The sequence below is a fragment of the Culex pipiens genome, chromosome 2, assembly GCF_016801865.2.
Source record: "Culex pipiens pallens isolate TS chromosome 2, TS_CPP_V2, whole genome shotgun sequence".
NCBI lineage: Eukaryota > Metazoa > Arthropoda > Insecta > Diptera > Culicidae > Culex > Culex pipiens.
Window position 1 is genome coordinate 218,363,935 of NC_068938.1, and position 27,128 is coordinate 218,391,062.

Consider the following 27,128-nt stretch of genomic DNA (forward strand, 5'->3'; position numbering starts at 1 on the left):
TTGTAAATTTACTAAAATTGTCAGCAGTGGTTTTTTTAAATTATTTAAAAAAAAATGTTTGGTTATTTTTTTTATGAAAGTTTTTGATTTGGAAACATTCTTCAAGTATGAAATGCATTTTATTTGAGATTCTGAGAAAGTCGGAAAAATGTCGAGATTTCGAAAAAGATTTTTGAGTGGCCTCCCGCTTTATAATGAATGTTGGGTTTTTAGTCTTTCAGAAAAGTCTATTGTATTTTTTTCCCAAAAAAAGTATCAGAATCTGACCTTGTCATGCAAGTCTAACAATTCATGAAAGTTTTAACACCAAATTTTATTACGCACAGAAAAAAGTTAACTCTCGAAATCGTGAATTGTGTTCATAAATTTGAGAACCACGAAAGAATATACTCATGTTTATAATGCAAATGCACCATAATCACGAATTAATTCCTTCGTGGTTCTCAAATTCATGAACAGATTGCACGATTAAGGGAATTGTTTTTTTTTTCTTTCTATGCGGTCCGAGTTACGAGATTTCGATTTGTAATGAATGTTTAACAAGTTTGGCAGCTTGATTTCCACGTGGTATTGTAGATTTTAGATATTTAGAATTTGACAATATTTGATGTGCAGATATTATTTAAAAGCGTATATTTAACGAATCACGATCAATAATTGGCTTTGGTTTCCAATTTTGAAATTGGTGAAGAACAACCCATAATCGACTCCCAACTCTTCATCGTCCCTCGTTCGGATCTCCCACTATCCCAAGTGGTCACTCTACGGTGGCACCACTCACTCATGTACGAGACTGTAACCACCATCGCGTCACGCCACGCCACGCAGTGGCCATTCCCCACGGAGGTACCCTCTCACTAGTAGCGCTAGCATGTTGCACCAGACCTTCACCGCTAACCGCTAACTGACACGGACTGTCCCTACACCAATACACGCGGGTTTCGAGCGCATAAACAAACAACTCCAACTCCACACCTCTCCTAGCGGAGTAGGGCATTTACAAGCGCGAAGAACAGTCGTTGAGCCGGAGTACACCCGCAGCGGAGAGGAGGAGATCTGATGAACTTTTTGACGCGTACAACGCGAGCCCTGAAACCGGGCTAAGCCTTCTCCAGCAACGAACCCGCCAGCAAAGAAGAAAGAGGTTCGCTTTTTATTGTGAGTCGCTGGACTTCATCGCCGCCGTCTTGGTGGTGGTCTTGATCAATTCCACCGAAGCGCGAAGAAACCCCTTTTGCGCTCTCCCCCTGCAACTCCCAACTCAACTCGCAGGGGGGATCGGTGGAGTGAAAAAACTGGTTTAGTAAGTTCTCATTCGAGATTTCTCTCTTGGTGTGCCCCCAGAGGTCTTCGTGAGGCCCGCGATGACGAAGACCACGACGGTTAACTGACTTTTTCTTCGGACCTCGCACATGACCTCCTCCCCGCTTGTGCCCCAACTCCCTCAACAGCCCAGCTCCAGTTTCCAGTTCAGTGATGTTCTTGAGCCACGATGTGTCCACTTCAGCTCGTCCAAGAGTCCGTGGAAAAGGGAAGAAGATGGGCAGACGCGTTGTATTTGTACGGGAGAGAGGGAGAACCACAAGGCAATAAATAAGACAGCGTGGACGAGAAAGAGGTAAAAGTGGCCGTTAAATGTATGCTACGGCTTTGTTCTCGCTGACTTGCACGTCAAAATATACTCCACCGACGACGACGGTCCAAGACAACCTGGAAGAACAAGGCGGGAAGAGGCTGAAAAAACAACAAAAATACGGCCGAAAGGAAAGCGTCCAAAAGAAAACATAACCCGTTTTCTGGGACCGCTCAGTCCAAGTCTCCCCAGCCAAATCACGTTACGTAGTGGAAACGTTTAGGCAACAACGTGGTTTCGGACTTTGACTTTTTGGGACTAATCGGCATCGATTTGGCAAACCATCGACCGACCGACAGCGCGCTAATTTAATTTGGACACGGTGTAATTGCGAATTTTGGATTTGCTGATTTCACCGTTTGTTGTTTTCGGTAAGGAGTGCGAAAATAATAATATTATATTATGAATCATAGCTTTTCACCTGGTTGAAAGTGTTGCACGCGATTTGCGCGCGTGTGGCATTAGTTGGGCGTGAGTGTTGCGCGACATGCTGGGTGAAACACAGGGTTTGAGCGATTTTGTGTCATTTTTTTGTCGTTCAAAGTTTTTATTCGAACTTTGATTTGAAAAATTATATTTTCTGGGCAAGTTCACCACTTTTTATCAAATTGATCAATGATGTGTTTAACAACAAAATTATGAATAAAAAACTTAAAAATTTAAAAATTGCGATTATTGTGACAAATAGCTGCTACAACAAAATTATGTTGCGCAACACTTTATATCGACCGAAGGAACCTCGTTGGACAGACTTTGTGTCGCAGGTTTCGACACTCCAAAGCTTCGTTTTCTGTGTGCTTGTTGAAGTGATCGATCACGATCGCGGCTACTTTTTGAGAAATACATACAATATCTAGATAAAAAATATAATTCTCTATTCGTGTTTTAACTTGCGGATGCTGTCATAAATGTATTTCTAATTAATACTGTTCTCCTTTTTACAGTTTGCATTAGTGTATGTTTTTAATTTTTCCCACCCATTCAAAATTTTAAATAATTCAACTATTAAAAATGATTTCTGTAGTTTGTACCGTCATTTGGGGCGAATCGGGACTACCGTTTGAATAGGGACAGCACTTTTAGAGCACTTAAAAAAAGCAAAGCAATCCACTTTAACGACCCCCGGGTCTTTTGTGGTCTCTGTTGCAAGTTTTTGCTCATTTCTAGGCGTCCGAAGGTTATGTGTGGTGAGTCACCCAAATCTTTTTTTTTTTTTTTTGCAAGAGCACTTGAAAACTTCATATTTGGGAATGAATGAACACATTTTGTTGCTCTGAAACTGGTCTAACCAAACCACTTCAAAAAAGAAAAATATTAGGATGCATCATTGCTAAAGCTGCTGTCCCAATTTGCCCCATGTGTCCCGATTCGACTCAGATCAGAACTTTGATTTGAAAAATTATATTTTCTGGGCAAGTTCACCACTTTTTATCAAATTGATCAATGATGTGTTTAACAACAAAATTATGAATAAAAAACTTAAAAATTTAAAAATTGCGATTATTGTGACAAATAGCTGCTACAACAAAATTATGTTGCGCAACACTTTATATCGACCGAAGGAACCTCGTTGGACAGACTTTGTGTCGCAGGTTTCGACACTCCAAAGCTTCGTTTTCTGTGTGCTTGTTGAAGTGATCGATCACGATCGCGGCTACTTTTTGAGAAATACATACAATATCTAGATAAAAAATATAATTCTCTATTCGTGTTTTAACTTGCGGATGCTGTCATAAATGTATTTCTAATTAATACTGTTCTCCTTTTTACAGTTTGCATTAGTGTATGTTTTTAATTTTTCCCACCCATTCAAAATTTTAAATAATTCAACTATTAAAAATGATTTCTGTAGTTTGTACCGTCATTTGGGGCGAATCGGGACTACCGTTTGAATAGGGACAGCACTTTTAGAGCACTTAAAAAAAGCAAAGCAATCCACTTTAACGACCCCCGGGTCTTTTGTGGTCTCTGTTGCAAGTTTTTGCTCATTTCTAGGCGTCCGAAGGTTATGTGTGGTGAGTCACCCAAATCTTTTTTTTTTTTTTTGCAAGAGCACTTGAAAACTTCATATTTGGGAATGAATGAACACATTTTGTTGCTCTGAAACTGGTCTAACCAAACCACTTCAAAAAAGAAAAATATTAGGATGCATCATTGCTAAAGCTGCTGTCCCAATTTGCCCCATGTGTCCCGATTCGACTCAGATCAGAACTTTGATTTGAAAAATTATATTTTCTGGGCAAGTTCACCACTTTTTATCAAATTGATCAATGATGTGTTTAACAACAAAATTATGAATAAAAAACTTAAAAATTTAAAAATTGCGATTATTGTGACAAATAGCTGCTACAACAAAATTATGTTGCGCAACACTTTATATCGACCGAAGGAACCTCGTTGGACAGACTTTGTGTCGCAGGTTTCGACACTCCAAAGCTTCGTTTTCTGTGTGCTTGTTGAAGTGATCGATCACGATCGCGGCTACTTTTTGAGAAATACATACAATATCTAGATAAAAAATATAATTCTCTATTCGTGTTTTAACTTGCGGATGCTGTCATAAATGTATTTCTAATTAATACTGTTCTCCTTTTTACAGTTTGCATTAGTGTATGTTTTTAATTTTTCCCACCCATTCAAAATTTTAAATAATTCAACTATTAAAAATGATTTCTGTAGTTTGTACCGTCATTTGGGGCGAATCGGGACTACCGTTTGAATAGGGACAGCACTTTTAGAGCACTTAAAAAAAGCAAAGCAATCCACTTTAACGACCCCCGGGTCTTTTGTGGTCTCTGTTGCAAGTTTTTGCTCATTTCTAGGCGTCCGAAGGTTATGTGTGGTGAGTCACCCAAATCTTTTTTTTTTTTTTTGCAAGAGCACTTGAAAACTTCATATTTGGGAATGAATGAACACATTTTGTTGCTCTGAAACTGGTCTAACCAAACCACTTCAAAAAAGAAAAATATTAGGATGCATCATTGCTAAAGCTGCTGTCCCAATTTGCCCCATGTGTCCCGATTCGACTCAGATGACGGTAGCTCCTTCCTTAAAAATTAAAATTTGTCTGCTACGTTGAAATAAAAATTGTGCGAGTTATTATTAAAAGGTTAAATTATATTTTTGTTACAACGCAATCCGAAGTCACAAAAATCATAAAATTTTAATATATTGTTTAATTATAAATGGAAAAGATGAATATTACACAAAACATCCATAAAACTACAACTGAATTGGGTTCATATCTTCTTTTAGATGATTTTTCCCCGAATTTGAACCCAGCTATCAAATCGGGCATCCTCTTTTACATAAAAGTGTTAAAAAAACAATTTCATCTTCATTTTGTGCTGAAAGTGAAAGAAAACATGTATTATTTAAATGTTAAAATTGAAAAGAGATTCGGACTAAAATTACTTTTTAGAATAATGTTAGTCGTTAACCGAAAATTTTACAGATGTTTAATTTTTCAACTTTTAAAATTGGATCATTAGTTGCCAAGGCAGCAGAGCAGTTCTCTACGGAAGCGGTCTTTTTTCTTTAATTTTAATTTTTGTATTTTTTAATCCGGCTGAAACTTTTTTGGTGCCTTCGGTATGCCCAAAGAAGCCATTTTGCATCATTAGTTTGTCCATATAATTTTCCATACAAATTTGGCAGCTGTCCATACAAAAATGATATGTGAAAATTCAAAAATCTGTATCTTTTGAAGGAATTTTTTGATCGATTTGGTGTCTTCGGCAAAGTTGTAGGTATGGATATGGACTACACTGAAAAAAAATGATACACGGTAAAAAAATTTTGGTGATTTTTTATTTAGCTTTTTGTCACAAAAACTTGATTTGCAAAAAAACACTATTTTTATTTTTTTTCATTTTTTGCTATGTTTTAGAGGACATAAAATGCCAACTTTTCAGAAATTTCCAGAATGGGCAAAAAATTTTTGACCGAGTTATGAATTTTTGAATCAATACAGATTTTTTCAAAAAATCGAAATATTGGTCGCAAAAATTTTTCAACTTCATTTTTCGATGTAAAATTGAATTTGCAATCAAAAAGTACTTTAGTGAAATTTTGATAAAGTACACCGTTTTCAAGTTATAACCATTTTTAGGTAACTTTTTTGAAAATAGTCGCAGTTTTTCGTTTTTTTAAATTAGTGCCCATGTTTGCCCACTTTTGAAAAAAATATTTTTGAATAGCTGAGAAAATTCTCTATATTTTGCTTTTTTGAACTTTGTTGATACGACCCATAGTTGCTGAGATATTGCCATGCAAAGGTTAAAAAACAGGAAAATTGATGTTTTCTAAGTCTTACCCAAACAACCCACCATTTTCTAATGTCGATATCTCAGCAACTATAAATCCGATTCACAATGTTAAAATATGAAACATTCGTGAAATTTTCCGATCTTTTCGAAAAAAAAAAATTCAAAAATTTAAAATCAAGACTAACATTTCAAACGGGCCAAAAATTCAATATTACGCCCATTTGAAATGTTAGTCTTGATTTAAAATTTTTGAAAATATTTTTTTCGAAGAGATCGGAAAATTTTACGAATGTTTCATATTTTAACATTGTGAATCGGATTTATAGTTGCTGAGATATCGACATTAGAAAATGGTGGGTTGTTTAGGTAAGACTTTGAAAACATCAATTTTCCTGTTTTTCAACCTTTGCATGGCAATATCTCAGCAACTAAAGGTCGTATCAACAAAGTTCAATAAAGCAAAATATAGAGAATTTTCTCAGCTTTTCAAAAATATTTTTTTCAAAATTGGGCAAACATGGGCACTAATTTAAAAAAATGAAAAACTGCGACTATTTTCAAAAAAGTTACCTAAAAATGGTTATAACTTGAAAACGGTGCACTTTATCAAAATTTCACTAAAGTACTTTTTGATTGCAAATTCAATTTTACATCGAAAAATGAAGTTGAAAAATTTTTGCGACCAATATTTCCATTTTTTGAAAAAATCTGTATTGATTCAAAAATTCATAACTCGGTCAAAGATTTTTTGCCCATTCTGGAAATTTCTGAAAAGTTGGCATTTTATGTCCTCTAAAACATATCAAAAAATAAAAAAAATTAAAAATAGTGTTTTTTTGCAAATCAAGTTTTTGTGTCAAAAAGCTAAATAAAAAACCTCCAAAATTTTTTTTACCGTGTATCATTTTTTTTCAGTGTAGTCCATATCCATACCTACAACTTTGCCGAAGACACCAAATCGATCAAAAAATTCCTTCAAAAGATACAGATTTTTGAATTTTCACATATCATTTTTGTATGGACAGCTGCCAAATTTGTATGGAAAATTATATGGACAAACTAATGATGCAAAATGCCTTCTTTGGGCATACCGAAGGCACCAAAAAAGTTTCAGCCGGATTAAAAAATACAAAAAAAATCGAATGACCGAAATCTCAGAGAATTGCTCAGCATTGAAAAATGGGGGGTTTTAAAACATAAATTTTTCTCTTTGTTTTTCGTTTATCTGCTGTATCCCAGCAACAATGTTTTATAATAGTAGTTTATGCAACAAGTTGCAAAAAGAGGATTTTTTCAGCACGAGTCGTACATTTATCCAACGAGGTTCACCGAGTTGGATAAATATGAAGAGTGCTGAAAAAATCAAGTTTTGCAACGAGTTCCATACAACATTTTTTGCAATTTCGAAAAACACCCATTGAGTGAAATTTTAAGTCAAATTTTCATGTATTTTGTCAATAAATCGTTTAAATAAAAAAATGTGTGTTACTTTTTGAAACAAGTGCTGAAAAGTTCAACTTTTCAGCACCCATTTCAGTGCTGAAAAGTAGAACTTTTCAGCATTTATTTTGAAAAGTGTTGCTATTCGATTCTGTTATTTTTGGTACAGAAAAGTAGGCTATTTCGTCGTTCAAGAATGACAGGAAAAGTAAGTAGTTTCTCGATGGAATTGCAAAAATGTTTTTTTTTTTAAATTTTCGAAAATTTTCGAATGCAATATTTACAGAAATGGTCCACTATTCAAAAAAGCGAAAAACTGCAAATTTTCAGTTAAAATTAAACATTAGGTGGTCATTTTTCGAAAACGATTCACTTTTTCAAAATTTATGTACTCGATTGTCGAAGGGCTCGGAAAAATTTCACTTCTGATAATTTCTTTGTCTTATGTTCGATGGTCGAGCTTAAATATGAAAAATAAACTGCTCTAAAATGATTTAGAATTTTTAATACAAGATTTCGGCCAAAATGGCGATGATTCCATACTGAAAAAAAAAAACATTTTTGTATTCAAAAGGCAATAACATATTCAAATTTGACTAAAATAAGGTCGCAGAACTTGAATTTGTTTGGTTGTCATTCGATTATCCAAAGTCCCTTACAAACCTTCGGATAATCGAACTTCGGATAATCGAGATTTCGGATAATCGAGACTTCGGATAATCGAGATTTCGGATAATCGAGACGGACAGCTGCCAAAATTGTATGGAGACTTTTTTGGGTGAACCAATGACACAAAATAGCAAAATAGCCATAAGGAAGGCAATGTAGAGTTAAAACAAAATAAAAAAAAATAAAACAAAAAAAATTAAGTTGAAAATGCAAAACATCGGCTGATTTCGTTGAAAATTGCTCATATGAAATCACTCAGAACCTTTTTTGAATACAGTCATCCCTCATATTCGGAACAGTTTACAGATCGGCCAATGTTCAAAAAATCATAGAAAATCGACAATTGAACTTAATTATTCGCTCATATTTTCATTTGAAAGCTTTTCTTGCGATCTTTCGAATGCTATATCGAACAACTGCAAATTTTAACTCTTATATCCAGTTTTTGAAGAAAAACTTTGACCATTGAAATCCACAAATTCGGAACACTTTTTTCTTACGGATATAAACAAACTTTGATTATCTCCAGGAGTACATATTTTCTACAAAATAATGACTTCATACACTGGAACCAATCAAACTCAAGCTGAATAATGTTTTATAAATGGTATGATAACTTTTTTGTGAAAATATATGTTAAATTCAGGTGTTCCACAATAGTGGGAGGCACAATAACATCCCACAATTATGGAACAGGCAATTTGGAGGCAGTGTTTTGCAGCTCTGAACAAAACAGTCTCGAAATGCAGTTTTTTATTCATAAAGAACTCCTTTTGCTAGTGAAATAGCAAGAGAATGTCCAAATGAAGGTCCTAAAAATAGAAGGGTCGCCAGAAAAGATTCATTTTGCATGCTATTGACAAATTATCACAAAAGTGTTCCGAATTTGTGGGTGTTCCGAATATGTGGGATGACTGTACTTTCAAAAACGTTTGTTTTTACATTTGAAGTCAAATAAGATATTTTAAAGTTCTGACCTGAAAAAAAAAAAAAAAATAGATAAAACTACGCAAATTTTATTATTTTGATGTGGAATGCACTTTTATTCTAGAAAACAAAACAAAACTGCATTAGATCATATGTTTAAAACAACGCCGCTAATCAAATTCTTTTTCTTATACACGCAAATTGGTCAGCCCATCTAGTTTGGCACATCACGACTTCTTCGGCGCATGTTGCTAGTATGCGTTGCAAGCTGAAAATTAAATTATCATCTTTTCTCGAAACAAAAGCCGTTGGAGGCAGATCCAGTCAGCTCTCGAAGCGATTCCCGTTACAAGATGAGTCGGAGGGAAATTTCGAATTTCAGGAATTTTTCGATGAAGTCATTTCACTCAGTCAATTTTTATCTTCGTCAACGATCCAAACACTTAAGGGTAGTAAGCTTAATTCTAGGTAAGAGATTCGAAAAAATAATCTTACAAACTAACATTTCACAGCTTAGTTCACCGCCAGTCTGAGTCTCGTTTCCTGAACTCCACTGGGATGCCGCGCCTTGCAGATCAGTGCCTTTCCGTTGTCACTGGCCGTCAGGGTTCGCTGGAGAACTTGCTGAACGGTGATGCTACCGCGGGAATCCTTTGTCAGGAATGGCGTGGAAAGTCCCTCGTAGATCAGCTGATCGTCCATGAACCACAGGAAGCTCGCTGCCGGTTGTCCGCCTTCGGAGATGCATTCCACCACCAGGGTTGATCCGGCTTTGAAGGAGCTGATGTCGCTGGAGACGATCAGCCGAGGTGCGGACGGTTGGACTTTGCTAACCTTGCTGTCAACCTTGATCTCGTTGTCGCTGTTGCTGGCTGTAGAGGAATCGGGAAATGTTATAAGGGTTTGAGGAGGTTCAAAAGGTACTCACATTTCCTCAGTTTGATCGGAAGTGCGACTTCAACGTATCCTTGCGGGTACTTGGGATGTTCAGCACGGCAGACTAGCTGCTTTCGGTTGTCTTCAACGGCCACCGCCTTGCGGAAGAACTGCTGCACCGTCGTACGACGATCCTTTGTTTCCGAGAAGGCTGCTCCTAGTTGATCTCCGGCGACCTTGGCTCCGTCCAGATACCAGGACAATCGTGCACCTGGCCATCCTTGCCGGGAGATGCACCTCGCGATTAGGGGCTTGCCGTAGTCGAACTCTCCATTCGATCCGTCCACGTTGCTGGAGATCTCGATCACTGGAGGTTCTGGAGCGACTGCTTTGTGGAAAGAGAAAAACAAACCTCATCATCTTCGTACACTGATCGTGCAAAAACCTTCACCTTGGACCATGATCTCGATCGAACCCTTGTACGACTGCCCCTTGACCGATAACGTGCACTCGAAGGTTCCATCATGTTCCGGCTTGATCGTAGCCAAAGTCACCCCGCAAGATCCTTTGCTCCAACCTTCGCCGTAGAAAGAAATCCCCGCGACTGGAGCCGGCAATCGATCACTGCTAGCAAATGGAGCTCTCACACCTGGCACTTTCACTCTTGAAAAAAATTAAAACATTAATTAATTTGAAGTGTTAATTTCTAATTCGAAACTCACATGCAAAAATCGATCGCCTGACCACCGGGAATTTTGCAGAGCAAGTTTACATTTCGATCACCTTCGATCGCGACCAAATTTCCGTTTGGAACGGTGACGACATTGAGTGCACTACAAACTGAACAAAAAATATCAATTTAAATTTTCAAATCACCATAAACGTTCTAAAATCGCACCTGCGACCGCTTGCAACGCCACCAAAATTGCACAAAACTTCCGCATTTTCTAGACAGTGCTAATTGCTGGAATCCCCTAAAAAAAATCACTAAACACTGTCCACTAAAACACTTCACTTAGAACTGTCGCCAAACGATCTGCTGAAACTGCCACCGCCAGACTGAACGGGTTGACCGGTGAAACGGTGGCTTTTAAATTCTTTTCCCAGGCGGTCGCGATCGCGAGATGATGACGATGCGGAAGATCCCGTCCGACGTGATCAACTATCAGTTTGATTTTTGAACATTTTTTCAAAAAATCATAAAATCATAAAATCATAAAATCATAAAATCATAAAATCATAAAATCATAAAATCATAAAATCATAAAATCATAAAATCATAAAATCATAAAATCATAAAATCATAAAATCATAAAATCATAAAATCATAAAATCATAAAATCATAAAATCATAAAATCATAAAATCATAAAATCATAAAATCATAAAATCATAAAATCATAAAATCATAAAATCATAAAATCATAAAATCATAAAATCATAAAATCATAAAATCATAAAATCATAAAATCATAAAATCATAAAATCATAAAATCATAAAATCATAAAATCATAAAATCATAAAATCATAAAATCATAAAATCATAAAATCATAAAATCATAAAATCATAAAATCATAAAATCATAAAATCATAAAATCATAAAATCATAAAATCATAAAATCATAAAATCATAAAATCATAAAATCATAAAATCATAAAATCATAAAATCATAAAATCATAAAATCATAAAATCATAAAATCATAAAATCATAAAATCATAAAATCATAAAATCATAAAATCATAAAATCATAAAATCATAAAATCATAAAATCATAAAATCATATAATCATAAAATCATAAAATCATAAAATCATAAAATCATAAAATCAAAAAATCATAAAATCATAAAATCATAAAATCATAAAATCATAAAATCATAAAATCATAAAATCATAAAATCATAAAGTCATAAAATCATAAAATCATAAAATCATAAAATCATAAAATCATAAAATCATAAAATCATAAAATCATAAAATCATAAAATCATAAAATCATAAAATCATAAAATCATAAAATCATAAAATCATAAAATCATAAAATCATAAAATCATAAAATCATAAAATCATAAAATCATAAAATCATAAAATCATAAAGTCATAAAATCATAAAATCATAAAATCATAAAATCATAAAATCATAAAATCATAAAATCATAAAATCATAAAATCAAAAAATCAAAAAATCATAAAATCATAAAATCATAAAATCATAAAATCGTGGCCGAAATCAATACCTTTTCTCAAATAAATCTTCAAAATTTTCCGCAAATTCAGTAGCAAGTTCCTCCAAAATCGCTTCTTCCCGCGGTACCGGTCAAACCAGTCCAATATTGCCCCTTTTCCCTTTTCCCCCAAACCACCCTCAACAGGTCAACAAAACCATCCCACCCTATCTACTTTTGGTAGGAAGTCCGCAAAAACAAAATCGATTGCTTTCGGCAGATTTCACATGAGACCGTTGGTCTCCAGCGCCTAATTCATCCTCCGAGCCCGACTCGAGATAACGCCACCGGATTGCATACTAATTAGCACATCTTAAAATGATTTCGCCGATCGGAGATGATCCCATCAGCTCCATCCTAGTAGAGTTAAGCAAAACGAGTTTGACCGCGCCGCGCGCAAAATTTGCATATCTGCGGAACGGTTTGTTTTGATTTTCGAGCGTTTTGCGTTGATTCCGTTTTTATGACGATTGACGATTGTCGGTGGAAGGTCTTTTTTCTTCGAAGGATTTGGGGTGTGTGTGATCGGCAGCTGGTGTGACCCCTAAAGATGAGCTTGAACCGTTTCTTGATTGGAGTTGATCCGGAAGAATTTTTACGACTGGATGGACATTTGTGGATTTTTGATAATTCCTTGTTCCGAAATGGATTGGGGAACTTCCCACGCGTGATTTATTGGGGTTTTGGACGGCCTTGAGGGACGAGCACGTGGTACGGTAACATATGTTCATATATTCTATTTACGTCTTAGGATGTTGATCGAAAAGATGGAAAGAACCAGAATTTTTAATTTAAAATCAGATCAAGATTCTAAACATAACCCAGTAGATTATATTCAGATCGAAGAATCCGGTTCATCGGCAAACTTTGGTTTCTTTGCCAAAGATAAACATCAGATTATTGGCTTTTGGATTTGCAAGTTGAACGTTGTGGAATTCGCAGAATCAGATGGAAATAAACAAAAGCTTTTTTTTCTGATCTCGTAGATTTGCTTTTGTCTGCCGAAAGAGATTGCTTGTCGGTGATTCATAAAATTTCACTTAAAGCTATATGTGTGATCTGTGACCGAGTAATTATTTACAAATGAAATTTGACTCAATGATATAAAGCTAGATAGAAAAAAGCTGTTTTTTCTCTTTTACAATATTGTTTTATTCAATGTTGGTCTTCCTTTTCTTTTTTTTTGTTGTCGGAGAAAAAATATTAAAACTATTTTTTTGCAATTCCGTCGTGAAACTACTTACTTTTCCTGTCATTCTTGAACGACGAAATAGCCTACTTTTCTGTACCAAAAATAGCAGAATCGAATAGCAACACTTTTCAAAATAAATGCTGATAAGTTCTACTTTTCAGCACTGAAATGGGTGCTGAAAAGTTGAACTTTTCAGCACTTGTTTCGAAAAGTAACACTTTTCAACATTTTTTTTGATTTAAATGATTTATTGACAAAATACATGAAAATTCGACTTAAAATTTCACTTAATGGATGTTTTCGAAATTGCAAAAAATGTTGTATGGAACTCGTTGCAAAACTTGATTTTTTCAGCACTCGTCGTATTTATCCAACTCGGTGAACCTCGTTGGATAAATGTACGACTCGTGCTGAAAAAATCCTCTTTTTGCAACTTGTTGCATAAACTACTATGCTTGTATACATTATACTTTTTTGAAATATTTTAACTCAAGATAACTCATCGATGTTTTCAACTTATTTCCACTGGAATATATAATAATCTAAAAGAATAGAATCAAATCAAATTAAACATTAACTCTAAAATTTTTTGCGGTCCTTATTGCAAGATTCTTACTCGGCTCTAGGTATGGCGAGACCATCCAAAACTTATTCACACCTATCGTTCTTCCACTCCGATGTTCGAACTGAAGGCATTTGGATTGCGAGTTCAACTGCCTTTCAACGACTCTACCGAAGCCAGCTCGATTTGGTATAACTCTTCCCCATTGAAACCGTATTTATAATGATTTTTATCTAGTGCCTCAGTTCGTATGAGAAACAAAAGTTTAAGTTCTACTTAAACAACACCCAACAGGAGATTTCTTGTCCTTTTGGGTCCATTGAAGATCGTAAAAAATGAAAAATCTGGCCAAGAATCGATGACAAATCTGTAAAAATCAGACAAGCAAATGGTTACAATTTTGTTTTAAAAATGGATATCGTCAACTTAAACGAATTCATCTCAGTGGGTGTATGTCGAGCTAAAAGCTGTGTGTATTTGGTCAGTAAAGTGATTACAAATTAAAACTTAACAACTTACATTTGTCTTCTCTCTACACCGATGGCCACTTCTGTCGTCTATGGTTTAACAGTTTTCCATGCCCTGTGATATTAGATATAGTTTTAGAGATAAGTACTAACCCTAGTCATAAGTTTACTAAATTATTTACATGATACTAACCCTTACTTCTACTGGCTCCAATCTAACCAGGATTTCGCAAGTGACTTTCACAATCACCGCATTAAATTTGGGATCAGCTTTTAAAACCGTGCTGTCTAATTAAAACTAACTAAACATCACAAACACGAACGTACACTTCGCGCTCATTTTGTTGAAACTTATTTGTATTGTTTCTTCTTTCGGTCCAACTAAGCTGGACCAGCTTCGCTGAACATGACGTTTGTCACCAGTTCCGCGTCGTTTTGGTGTGACGCGCTGCTTCAACGGCGACGCTGCTGCTATGGGCCGGCGCGATTCACCGATTTCCTCGTCCGTCGGATCCGTTCCACATGTCGCTGAGTTGTGTTCACTCGATGAAGGTCAAAACAGGAAAGAAAGTATTTTGTTCGAAAATTGTCCCACCAAGTATTTTCATTCCGGAATCATTTGTTTTACAAAGCATTGGGCAAACGGGACAATTTAAAAAAAAAAACACACACAATTTGGAATTTGAACATGGGACAGGAGTTTTTGCATCACTTCGATGCTACTTGTCTAGATAAGATAATATCGACAAGTAATGCTCCCATTTGTGTAAGCCTACATTTGGGCGTTTTTCTCAAGAACAGCTCTCTTGAATGTCCAAGAGAATCTTTTTTTAGGGAATGATCTGATTTTATGATATAAACTATGATTCAAGTGTGATTTTTGGTTTTGTTCTGTTAAATTCCTCTCAAATAATTAAAACGCATTCAATCTTTGTCACGGTTTTATTAGCATCTCCTGCAACGCTCTGTCGAGAAAACTCCTTCTTCTCCATTTCATCGTTTCGTGGTTTGCCACTTGGTGGCACATCTTCTCTCACGTTTTCTCTCGCTGTTTTTTGGAACACACTTTAAATATTGCTTAGTAAATGCACACAGGTTTAAATAAATAGCTTAAACCTAAATTTCGACTTGGCTTTGCTAGATTCTACAAGAAAATTTTGAGGGGAGAAAAAGAAACAAAAAAATTATAGAAATCCTTCGCAATTGATGAAGATATTGGCTGACACGTAAGCCTCCAGCTGCACACACACACTCGTTTAATACTGCTCCGTTCCGGCTGGGGGAGGACATTTCGTCCCGCCTGATTAGGGTGATTTCCCAATCGGAAGCAGCGAATTGTCCTCCGCAAGCCGCGTTGTGTTGTTAGTCCTGTTGATCGCGCAAAGCGCGATCGTGCATGTTAGTTTCAATAGGAATTTATGTTTTTTCTCTTGAGGAGTTTTGGCCAAGGGTTTTTTTTCTCAACGCAACAGACAGGTAAATATCACAGAGGTGCAGAACGTCCATATGCTGATGAGCCAGAAGACCGCTCCGTTTCTGCCCTTTTCATCTACGTCGTCGACGTCGTCGTCCGGGATCTCGTTCTCGAGGTACTTGCTGCCCTTGATGACGTACGTCCGCGAACCCAGCCCGTTGGTGGCCTGCAGCTCGATCAGCTCCGTCTGCTCCGTTGGCTCGTTGATCTTCAGGATGACCTGGAAGTTGCCGTTGCCCTGGGAGGTGGCGATCGTTATAAGGTGATTGATCGTTTGGGTTGCGGGACTTACCAGGTCTTTGGGGATGTACGCCTGGTAGGGACCATTGGTCAGACCTTCCTCGATCGTTTGACCTTTGACGTACCAGCTGGTGGAGGGTCGTGGATTTGCCTTGATCGTGACGTTGATCATCTCGTTGGGGCTGTCCCGGATGTCCACGGTTGGAGTTGGAAGCGGGGCGACTGGAATAAGGGTTAAGCTAGAGAGGATCACTCGATCATTTCAGATCATACTTACAGTGAATGTTTAGGGGAAGAAACGCTCGGTAGAAACCTTTGCCGATCGCAAAGTGTGAAGCTCTACAAATGATCCGTTTGCCGTTATCTTGCGCTGTGAGGAAGTACCGCAATTCCTGCTCAACGGTGACCAACGTCTTCCCTTTGTTATCCGTACGATTCTTCAACTGGATCTCCCCAAGAAGACTTGAGTCCAGCAGATCATCGTCCAAATACCAACTCAGGTTCGACATCGGAACACCATCCTGCGAGATGCACCTCGCCGTCAGGGTTTGATTCTCCCGATACCCTCCATTGCTGATCTCCGTGTCCTTTCCGATCTCGATCTCCGTCGGTTCCGGAGTCACGGTCAACGTGATATCGATCGACTGCTGGAAGACCTGCCCACCGACCGTCACATTGCAGAAGAACTTGCCTTCATTGGCACTCTTCACGACCATCAACCTGACGCCACATTCCCCCTTGGACCAACCGTCCCCGTAAGGTCCAATCCCGGAGGGAAGACCTGAGTCATCCGCTGTGGACCACTGCAGGTATCCAGGGATCTTGACGCTGCAAAAGACTGGAGGTTAGATTCGTCACCTGATCGATGATCCCGTGACTCACCTGCAGTCCTCGATCGGTTTGTCACTCTTGCAGAGTAGGTTTACATTCTTCGAGAGGTTTTTCACGTACAGTCGGGGTGGTATGGCCTGGAGTCCCTGGGATTCAACGAGCGAGCCGCCGAGAGCTGCAACGAGAGATACAATGCAACAGTTGTTGAGCGCAAATATTGGTTCGTGATTCTGGAGGTCGTGTTGGCGCCCCTCGACTAAAGTGGATCGATGAGCTCAGCAAAGTTGGGGCACTCCTCGTTCGAGGAGATTGAGCTGGCTATGCAATTCTTTTGTTATTTGTTTGCAAGGTTCAAAGTCAAGTTCTAGTTCGATGGACTAAAAAAAGCTGACATTACATCAACGTGCGTCGTCGCTGCTCGCATCTGGTGATGCAGATTATGCAAATCTTAATTAAATTTCAGGTTTGGTGTCGGGCTCAAGCGTGTACGATCGCGATCGTTAAAATGAGCAAACAATCGCTTTGCTGTGACATGGCATGCAATAACTGTCGACAACAGAGATGAATGTTCTATTTTATGTGACAAGAGAGATTTTCACATTTTACGATAATACACCAGGAATTCAACGTCACTCTTGCGAATCAAAAATAGATCGTGACATTCTCCCAACATCTGATCTTCGCTATCTCCTTGACTCCTTGACACGCTACTTAATGATCTAATACATTCCAAACGTAGTACCAACCAGCACCCCAGTAGCACCGTGATTTCCGCGAAGATGTCACGTCGTAAAGCCATCAAACACCTTCGGTTCGTCGCTTGGCGCCCATAGGTCGCCCGTTTAAGTCTCCCCGCTAGACAAGCCCCCTTTATTTGCGTGCGTGCGCGAGATCCAATCTCGTTAAACTACGATTAGGCGTAAGTGAAGCGGCGTGTGTTATTAGTTGCGGTAGTGGTCATGTTGTCTTGGATTGGCTTAAAGTTGGAGGTCGCGACGCGACTTCTGGACGCAGCAGGGAATGTGCGATCTGGTTGGTTTTTTGTTTTGTATACCAAGAATAACCTTAATAGTCGGACCGGTTCTGGTGCGAAACCTGTTGCTTTATTGTGCAGTTTCGGGAATGAAGGTCTCAGATTTGGTTGTTGAGGGAATTCTTGAATAAATTTGAAAGGATCGCTTCAAAAGTTGGAGATCTGGTTAAAGATAATTTAACAAAATAAATTAAGAAAAAAACATTGATCTTAATCTAAATTGATGTTTTGAAAACAAATAATTAAGTTGCTACATACGTCCCAGTTTCATTCGCATGACTCAAGTATAAAGATAAGTCGTTTGCACTTCAGACAGTCGCTGAGTTGCGATCTTATCAGTTTTTTGTTTACTTTTTAGAATCGTTGTGCAATGAGTAATTTACTGATACGTAACTAAATCTCTATCACTTAAAGATTCTGCATTGTTACATCTAAAGAAATTTGAAAAATAGCATTGATAACTTAAAATATATTAAATTAATTCAAGTACGTCATCGAATCTATGTTTAAAAAACTTCCCAAACCAGTTCACTCATTAAAATAAAAATAAATAAACTGCACTAAACGGAAGCAATGTTGCGTTGGTAAAGAAAAAAAAGACCGACACGTTCATCGACCGTGAAATTGCTGATCAAATGGTTCTGCGTGAGCGGGAACGATATGACTTTTTAGCATGTGGTGGATTTATAAATAGCTCAGACATCGTTGAGATAAATAATTCAATTTATGAAGCTGTTATGCCGGAAATTGGGAGCTGTGATATAAAAAGACTAATCAAAATCAAATATTTACATTGGTTAATCCATTATAAAAAAAATCAGACAAGATTTTTCATAAAGTTATTTTGCAAATGATAAATATAAATTGTGTTCAGGTAAACTGGTAACATTTCATACAATTTTAGTTGCTAATTCATCTAGGTGCAAAATGAAGTTTTTTTTTTGACGAGCCGTAGATTTATCCAATAAAGTTTTTGAGTTGCATAAATACAACGACTGCTGAATAAATCGAGTTTTGTAACAAATTTCATTCAAATTATAATGCAATTTCAGAAAAGGAAAATTCTTAGCTTTTAAAACCAGCATATTGTTTCTTTTATCAATAAACTTTCAACTGATTTAATTTAATTTTTAGCTGCAATTATTATTTTTTTTCAATCAAAATAATAATAAATTTAGTTTTTTTTTTGTTATTGAACTTATCAAACTTGAGATCATTTAAATAATCAAAATAAAAATTTACCAAACAAGTAAAATGCCTTAGGATATTCACAATTTTTTTCGATAAATATTTATTTAAAAATTAAAGTTTGCCGTATAGTTTGTGAATGGAATTATTTATACTTAATTAAAGGTGACTACTTTTATTGAAATTTTAATTAAGTGGCATATTATGTGATTTTAAGTTAATTTAAAAGTATTTTGAGCAAGTTATGTTGTCCCATTTTTTTTTCATTTTTTCTGATCTTTGAGGTCGTTTCTTTTTTGTTTGAACTGTTAAAATTTCTATGAAAATAAGAAAAATTCTTTGTTACAAAAAAATAGAACAACATTTAACAATGATTGCAGAATGCTCGGAGTTACTTTTTCTGATTTGATGAGTGTTACCAGATTTCAAACTTAAACAGATATCATTAAATTAATTCTTCTGAAATTTCATACCAAAATAGATTGACATTTTTAACAATATACAATGTTCGCATAACTTCAGTTGTATGCTAATAACTAGAAGAGAGAAGATCGGCTTCGAAATTGAAACTATTGCGAAATTTTATAATTTGGTCTAAAATTTGAAATAAAGAAAATAATCTATTTCAAGACCATTTCAAAAGTTAAGCCTGATTTTAAAATTTTGAAATTATTTTTCATTAAATGGTCAGAAAATTGCACAAATGTTTCATTTTGTTGCTTTGAAATTCGTACCAATAGCTTCCGAGATATAGTCAGTTGTAAATTACAGACTAATAAGAGGACACTTAGAGAAATTAATTTTCATTGATTCGAATTCTTCGTGAGGTTGTAGCTCAGAAAATAATTGCTCAATTCTCTAAGTTCCAGGTAAAAAGAGAATTTTCTCAGTATTTCAAATATACTTTTTAAGACCTTAAAAAATCGAAAATGTATAGCTTGAAAACGGTACATTTTGTAAAAATTGTCATGTACTTAAAAAATTATTTTCGATAATTTGTTTGACCAGATTATCAATATTAATTTCTCCTTCATACCTTTTCCAAAAATTCATATCTCCTAAAACAGATTTTGCATTGAAAAATGGAAAATAAAAAAAAGTTCTTAAGAATTTAACTTTAAATGAAGAAAATGCAGACTCTGTTTTTTTTTCTCCGTGTATCTTTTTTTCCGAAAACTCCTGATTATGATCAATGTTGCTAAAGATATAAAATCAATAAAAAAAAAATCCCTTTCAAGATAAATAATTTCATACATGACCAGACCCATGTTGTATGACCAGCACCTAAAATTGTATGAAAACTATAACAAAGTTTCATCCAAATAAAAAATAATTAAAAATCTGGAAAACAAATTGCATGAATGTAGAGAACAATTCTTCTTATAACTATAAAAAAATTAATCATACTGAAAATTAAAGAGGGGGAACAAAAACTTTTAATAATATATATACAGCAATTCCTCACGAAAACAGCATGGAGAAAAATATAAGTGCCCGAATCGGGCTAAAAAAAATCAGGATTCCACGGCAAAAGTAATTAGATTCGCATTTTTTGTTCGGCCATTAGGGTGGTCCAAAAAAAATGTTGGCATGGCTGCTGAGCTTTCTTATTTAAAGTTTCTAATTTTTTATTTCATGTTGAAATCAGCTTACATAACCAATGTTTTATGAGACCATCAAACAATAGTTTTTATTTTTTTTTTCTAAACGCAAGAAAAATTATAAATATGATGATTTAATTATAAACGCCCTTTTCAAATGTTTCTTCCCGAAATCCAACCGGACATAAAAAAATAACGCCCCATAAACGCAGTTGGTTTCGCGATTGAAATGAGGCTACTCTTTGGGGAGTTTGTTGATAAACAAATACACTCAATGCACATTTTTTTCACACTGAAACGATGCGGGTGCGCCGCGAAAAAAATTGTGGCGTTAAATGTCATTAAATGTAAACGAATATTTTTTCGCGCCACAGCGCGTGCCCATGGAACAAGACAAATTGATGGAGGGTAACCAGTTTTATGTTGGACTTATTTACCTCATATTTGAGAGAGACTTATTTTACTCATTTTTTTGTTAGATTTTCGTTATAAAAAATATTTTGACAACTACGTCAAATTTTGAACCAGTTACCCTAAACTGAAACAGATGCGATTTTCGTAAGTTTTGCTTATTTCGAACCAGCAGATTTATTTCGTCGTTGATGTCTCAGTTCAAGCTATTGTTGGAAAGGCTACAAATTTTGCATTCGCTGACATTTGAAAGTATGATAAATGTGTTTGATTATGCTCAATTAAAGTGTTACACCCGAAGGAGTACAATTGAGTACTTTTAAGTCAGAATTTTGTTCAAGCCCAACTCCACAACCTTTTGCAATCGTGATACTAGTCTGAGTTATGTTTGCTCCGTGACTACAAGCTCTGATAACATCTAGCTTCACCTGTAAAATCCTTAGTCACAATAAAAGTATTATTTTCCCCCACTTGTCCATCATAAGAAATTCCACCCAAGTTGGTCATTCTGTCCACAAGTTGCTCGCTCTTATCAAACCCCATCATCGCCACCAACAGGTAGACCAACCCAGAAATAGCTGTGTGAGGCAAATCACAGTTCCGTCACGTCCTGGACAGCGCTCCAGACCTTCGTGACAATTGTACCAATCAGCCGGCTGTTATCAAATCGGCGGCGACTAATTCGGCAAGAATCGATCGGCGGCCCGTCACGTTCAATTTCAATTTCTGGTCATGACGGCGGAGAAACCTTGCGGCGACCGGTGATCGCGATCTCTTTTTTGTTCAGAACCATTCGTGAGCAATTTGCCACGATCGGCGGTTGATCGATTTTGTCCCATTTGCCACCTGTGTGGCGTTAGAATTTAAAATTCAAGGATGTGACAGAAGCAATTAGTCAGCTGATCTGATGGGAAGATTGTCAGCCGATGAATTCATCGAGATTTGAGCTGCTTAAGCTTTAAGCATCAAAGTCATGACTCGGGGAGAATTCGAAAAATATAAACATAAAACAATGCGCATGATTCATCACACGTCCCAAGTATTTGAAATATAGAACGTTGGGATCGCTGGAGCCGCAAGACGCGAGACATGGAAAATCAATTCCAGCTGGTACCAGACATCACTTATCTGCTCGTTTTGCGGTGGCGGCGTCTTGAAGTGGGAGGCTGCTGGCTGGACCCATGTACAGTAGTGTGCAAATATTACATTTTTCCTGATGAAGTGGTGGCGGTTTCTATGATGATGTTGCCGTCAAGAGAGTGTAAATATTTATATTTGATAAATTCATTTAATTGAAAGCAATTGGAAAAGTGAATCACAAGAGAACATTGAGCATTTGAATATATTGGTTTATGATAGTCTAAATAAGATTTTGACATTTCAAGCGAATATTTTTTTATTGGATTATTTTGAACTTTACTAAGTTTTTACATACAATACAATATAAAAATTCCAAATAAAAACGAAACGTTAGTTAAAAAATGAGAAAAATCATTGATGGATTTTCATTAAACCTTTAAATCATCAATGAAAAATTAAAAAAAAAATTCAATCTGTAACACAACTTTTTGGATTTTTTGAAAAAATGACCCCAATTGAATTTGTAAAAAATCTAGCTTTTACACACGAGTCAGTTAAAACATAAAGTTTCTTTAATTTATTTTGACATTATTTTAATGTAACTTTTGGTTTTAAGTTTAAACATTAAACAATTGATTAAAATAGGCCAAAAACCATTAGAAACCTAAGAAATCATGAACTTACATTTAAAAATATCGGTCTTGTTGATTCATGACTTCAAATATACCAATTTTGGTCATGTTTTACCCACATCCCCTAGATAAAAATCAGAATAATTATTCGGAGTTTTTTTGTGTTGAAATAAGATTTTTTATCAACCTGAAAAGCATAATGTTTGTTTTGTATATTAAAAATATAAAACAATATTGAAAAAAATAACTCAAATTTAAAGTGGTAAGAAAAAAACACAGAAAAATCAAAAACCATTAGCAAAATAAATAACAAATAAAATTAGAGACACGATAAAAAATACAAACAAAGGAATATTTTAGACAAAAATTGGACTGTTGAGGTCCTTTTAAATTGAACACGATCATTTTGATTTTCTAAATCAAATTAGTAAAATTGACCAACTTTCATTTCCCAAAAACTCTGTACTTAACTTTTGTTTTTTTTTCGTGCATGTTTACAGCAATAAATTTAAAGCATTTCAATAATGATTTTTTTTTTGTAAAAAAAAAACGAAATAAAACAATTCTCAATGAACATTAAATAAATCAACCATCGAATTTCCAAAAATGCTTAAAGCCTTTTATCTAAAGCTGAAGATTGAAAAATATTTTATTAAACCAAAAAATATTATAATTTTAATTTGTTTAATTGTAGTGGGAAACATTTTAAATTGAAAGTCAGAATTAAGTAGACCAATGATCATTTTATTGTTTTTTTTCTTTCCCCTTCAACATTTCTCCAATAAATAAGGAAGCAAAAAATATACTAAAATTTAAATTATAAAGGGTAGCCTTGTTTAATCGAATCTAAACACACCTTGTAATTTGTTTAATTTTGTATTTTTATCAAACAGATCAACAAATTTGAAATATTTGATGACAAACCGGAAAAAGGATGAAAATTTTAGAAAAAAAAAGATATTGTTGTGTTTGTAAATATGAAGCAATATATGTTTTGATAATTTTTGTTTTAACAAAAAAAAAAAAAGGTCGAAAATGTTAACATTTTACTGTCCTTCGCTTCAGTTTAATTAGAGCTGATTGACAAAAACTTTTAACTACATTTTGACTAAACTTATAAATGTGAAACATTTTTATCTTTTTTTTTTTAATTTAATTACTATTTTAGTTTTTCAAGCTTTTTCTAGATTTTTAACCAATGCAAATATTTTTCAACGTTTTTGTCCCACGGCTCAGGACGGGATCGAGAAAAATATATAAAAATTGTAATAACAAGCCCTTTTTCAAAAATTGACTGAAAAAAGTGTTTTAAAATGCATTTTACTCTAGTTCTGTTGTTTTGCAATCTATAGTTTTCAAAAAATGTAAAATTTGACGAAAACAAAATAAGGCAGTTCCAAATATTTTTTGAATTTTATGTCGCCCCCCCCTTCAAAATTGGTCTGAAAAATCAGGGGGCAAAAAAAATTGGGCTTGTTTAAAAATGTTTTGAATTTTTATGAAAAAAATGCTTCGAAGCATTTTCAGAGACTAAAAAATCTGTGAACTTATTTTTACTTAAAATAAATATAGGAAATTTTATTAGGCCCAGCCAAAATGGCCTGAAAAAATGGCTTTTTTCAAAACATTGCCAAAGTCACACAAAAAAAGTGTTTTAGATCTTAAAAGGTTAACGATTTTTTTTTCTTTATAATTTTTTTTCCTGAATTCGAATTTCTGTGTTATTATCGTTCGGTTGAATAAACTTTACATGAACAAAAATATTTTTGTTGGTTTATATTTTTTGATGTTTTTTTTTATATTAAAAACGTTAAATGAAAATTTCATAAAAATTATCATAAGAAAAAAAAACTTACTTTTAAATATTTATTTCCAATTTTTTGTTACTTTCAACCAAAGTCGAGGGGGGGGAAGGTTGTTTTGCCACACAGCTAAAAAAGTAGTAATCCAGCTGCGTGTAAAAGGCCTGGGTGTAAAATAAATATATATTGCATTATTTTATGCAATTTTATGTGATTTTACACCCTGAAATATGTAACCCATCAGTATGGGAAACCTACTTGACCAAAATGTCAAAATCATATATGCGTTTACCCCTACAGCTTTTCATCGGTCTGATGGCCGAGTGGGCTAAAGCGACAGTCCTTACTGTTGGTGCTGGGTTTAAATCCCGTCGGTTGCAACTTTTTTTTTGTGTTTGCAAAATTTGTACATGTGGTGTGTAATATTAAGTGTTTATTTTGACGAAGGTGATGTGCATGCTTTTGCATGCGATTTTACCATCGGATTTTTTGCTGTGCATCATTAGTTTCCAAAATATCTAAGTATTGACGAGAATTTTATTTTTCGCGAAAAATAAATTTTGTAAACTATTTTTGATTATTTTTTTTTTGATGAAAAATACGCTTTGACACAAAATTTCCAAACCATCACCATCCATCAGGCTGCAAATTATAAATAGAAGGGGTCGTACCGCCTCTCCGTCGCGAGATATTGAAAAATGGAGCTTAGATTTACGGAAATCTAAAAGTGGTCTAGGCATTTTTTTTCTGATTTCGTGAGAGTTGGCGGAGAATGATCCACATTGAAATTGCCACAATTTATGATCTTACTCGTAATCAATTGAGATAAGTAATTCCAAAATGCAGAACACACCATTTCTCCCACTTAACGCCCCGTAAAACCTTCCCACATCATGTTATGATTCATTCTTCTACTTAACATGCGTCGCTCGATGAATCCCAAATAATGAAATGAATGATTCGATGGCTCGCGTCACGCAGACCAACTTGGATGAATGGTCAGTAATCAAGTTACAGGTTTTTCTTTGTCGGTCGCTCGGCAGGTCGAAAATCCACGGAAAGTTTAAATTTTGCTCAATCGTTTGCCGAGAGTTTTTAACAATTTAAATGTTTTAAGAGTGTTCTTAGTAAGAAATAACAAACTAGATTAAAGTGAAACAATAAACATACACTTCCCCTCCAAAAGTGCTTATTTTTCTAACCAACAGTCGGTTCTCGTCAACGGTTGCGCGCTGTCCGAGCACCCCACTTTGAATGTTTTCCCGCGCGTCAATGCAGAATTACCTTATTTCAACTGAATAAACACAACCGGGCGGTATTTTCCGTTTTACGCATTAAGCTCGATACAGAACGCGTTCTATTTTAAGAAACCCCCCTCACTCTTGCCACTAATCTGCAACTAATCGATAAGGTTTGGTTTCGGCCGGTTAAGGTCGCGTTTCCGATTCATAAAAAAACAACTTTTTCGATTTGGTTTGCTTAAACGTGCAAATATTCAAAAATTTCTCTTATCTTATCTTTCTGTTGCGTTAACTTATCGTGGTATCTCGCCGGACGTCCTTCTCACTCTACTGTTTCCAATTTCTTGTTTACTTTCTCGTCGCTGGCGTAAAAAGCGAAAACAAATACACAAACAAACAAACAGTACAACTCACCTATGCAGACAGTGACGTACCACCATACTGATGCTGACGCCGAGATCGCCACCGCTTTACTGGACTGGGTTCGCCGACGCCACGCTGAAGGTTCAAGGTTCATGTCCCGTTCGGGGCAAGCAATTTTTGACCAACGCAGACACCAAAGCTAAACGCAAAACGCGCGGCGATGACAGATGTGTACTCTCGGAGTTTTGTTTTGATCTTGTTTATTTCGGGAATCCAATGCCGTAACTGACAGCTTCTGTTGCTCTTTGACGCCCTCGCCACTTGCACTTGGTGCTCTCTCTCTCTTCGGGTTTCAAGACTTGGTTAGCAAAAGTTACGCGCTCTCGACGGTTCAACTGCTCGCAAGAGACTGGCGGAATTTCGTTTGTCGTGCAAAACAGAGCAACTTGTGTCTCTTTTCGGTCAGTTGTCGAGCTGAGCGTGAGCGAACTACTAAGAGATATTCTCGCAAGAAATGGGTTGAAGATACTACTCGATTAGTACCATACTAAATAGTATTGATTTACAACTCTGCGCCGATTATCAAGCCCCGATCGATGATCACTTATTGATGAAGTACTAATCACATTTAACACAGTTGTTACGAGCCGTTGAGTGCTAGGCAAGCGTGCAGCTAATCATTGACTAAGCTCTCGGTTTAAGCTTAACAAACAGCCGCAAGCCGTGAAGACGTTCGTGATGAAGTGATAATTATAGCCGCGGAGAGCGCGCTGAGCAAATAAAACTAATGTTACAACAAAAAAATGTCACTTGAAAGAGACCGCCACGAGCGCCGGGTGCATTCAAACTGACAGCCGAGAAGGGCGCGAGTGCAGATTTTATAATACTTTATTTATCCGTAAGGATAAGGAGGGATACTTTTCGAGCACTGTAAAAAAATTACAGCAAACTGAAAATAATTTGATTTTTT

At 35.7% G+C, this 27,128-nt stretch overlaps 3 protein-coding genes across 5 annotated transcripts in view; 1 reads left to right on the forward strand and 2 right to left on the reverse strand.

Moving 5' to 3' along the window:
- Positions 1–27,128, forward strand: part of LOC120432544 (uncharacterized) — a 658,780-nt gene that overhangs the window by 470,565 nt on the left and 161,087 nt on the right. The window lies entirely within an intron of this gene.
- LOC120432546 (fasciclin-3-like) lies at positions 9,336–10,971 on the reverse strand. Of its 3 annotated transcripts, none has more exons than XM_052708503.1 (5): positions 10,712–10,971; positions 10,536–10,653; positions 10,259–10,476; positions 9,866–10,198; positions 9,336–9,809 (listed from the first exon to the last, which is right to left on the reverse strand). In XM_052708503.1, the coding sequence occupies exons 1-5, from the start codon at positions 10,755–10,757 to the stop codon at positions 9,451–9,453; spliced, it is 1,074 nt and encodes a 357-aa protein (XP_052564463.1). In that variant the 5' UTR covers positions 10,758–10,971; the 3' UTR covers positions 9,336–9,450. The 3 variants fall into 3 exon arrangements, with proteins under 3 accessions (XP_052564463.1, XP_052564462.1, XP_039453706.1); XM_052708502.1 differs by having other exon boundaries at positions 9,866–10,201; XM_039597772.2 differs by having other exon boundaries at positions 10,265–10,476; positions 10,712–10,970.
- Positions 15,186–27,006, reverse strand: LOC120432542 (fasciclin-3-like). The gene is made up of 5 exons (XM_039597767.2): positions 26,210–27,006; positions 16,859–16,982; positions 16,254–16,804; positions 16,029–16,198; positions 15,186–15,974 (listed from the first exon to the last, which is right to left on the reverse strand). Exons 1-5 carry the CDS (start codon positions 26,310–26,312, stop codon positions 15,723–15,725), a joined length of 1,200 nt encoding a protein of 399 aa, XP_039453701.1. The 5' UTR covers positions 26,313–27,006; the 3' UTR covers positions 15,186–15,722.

What these genes read in the sequence shown, in the direction of transcription:
- LOC120432546 (XM_052708502.1), bottom strand. Translation starts at nt 10,757, where the DNA reads ATGCGGAAGTTTTGTGCAATTTTGGTGGCGTTGCAAGCGGTCGCAG. An exon ending in GGCGTTGCAAGCGGTCGCAG is followed by an intron (nt 10,654 to 10,711) that starts GTGCGATTTTAG and finishes TTTTTTGTTCAG; the next exon opens with TTTGTAGTGCACTCAATGTC. An exon ending in GATCATGGTCCAAGGTGAAG is followed by an intron (nt 10,202 to 10,258) that starts GTTTTTGCACGA and finishes CTTTCCACAAAG; the next exon opens with CAGTCGCTCCAGAACCTCCA.
- LOC120432542 (XM_039597767.2), bottom strand. Translation starts at nt 26,312, where the DNA reads ATGAACCTTGAACCTTCAGCGTGGCGTCGGCGAACCCAGTCCAGTAAA. An exon ending in GTACGTCACTGTCTGCATAG is followed by an intron (nt 16,983 to 26,209) that starts GTGAGTTGTACT and finishes CTCTCGTTGCAG; the next exon opens with CTCTCGGCGGCTCGCTCGTT. An exon ending in AAACCGATCGAGGACTGCAG is followed by an intron (nt 16,805 to 16,858) that starts GTGAGTCACGGG and finishes AGTCTTTTGCAG; the next exon opens with CGTCAAGATCCCTGGATACC.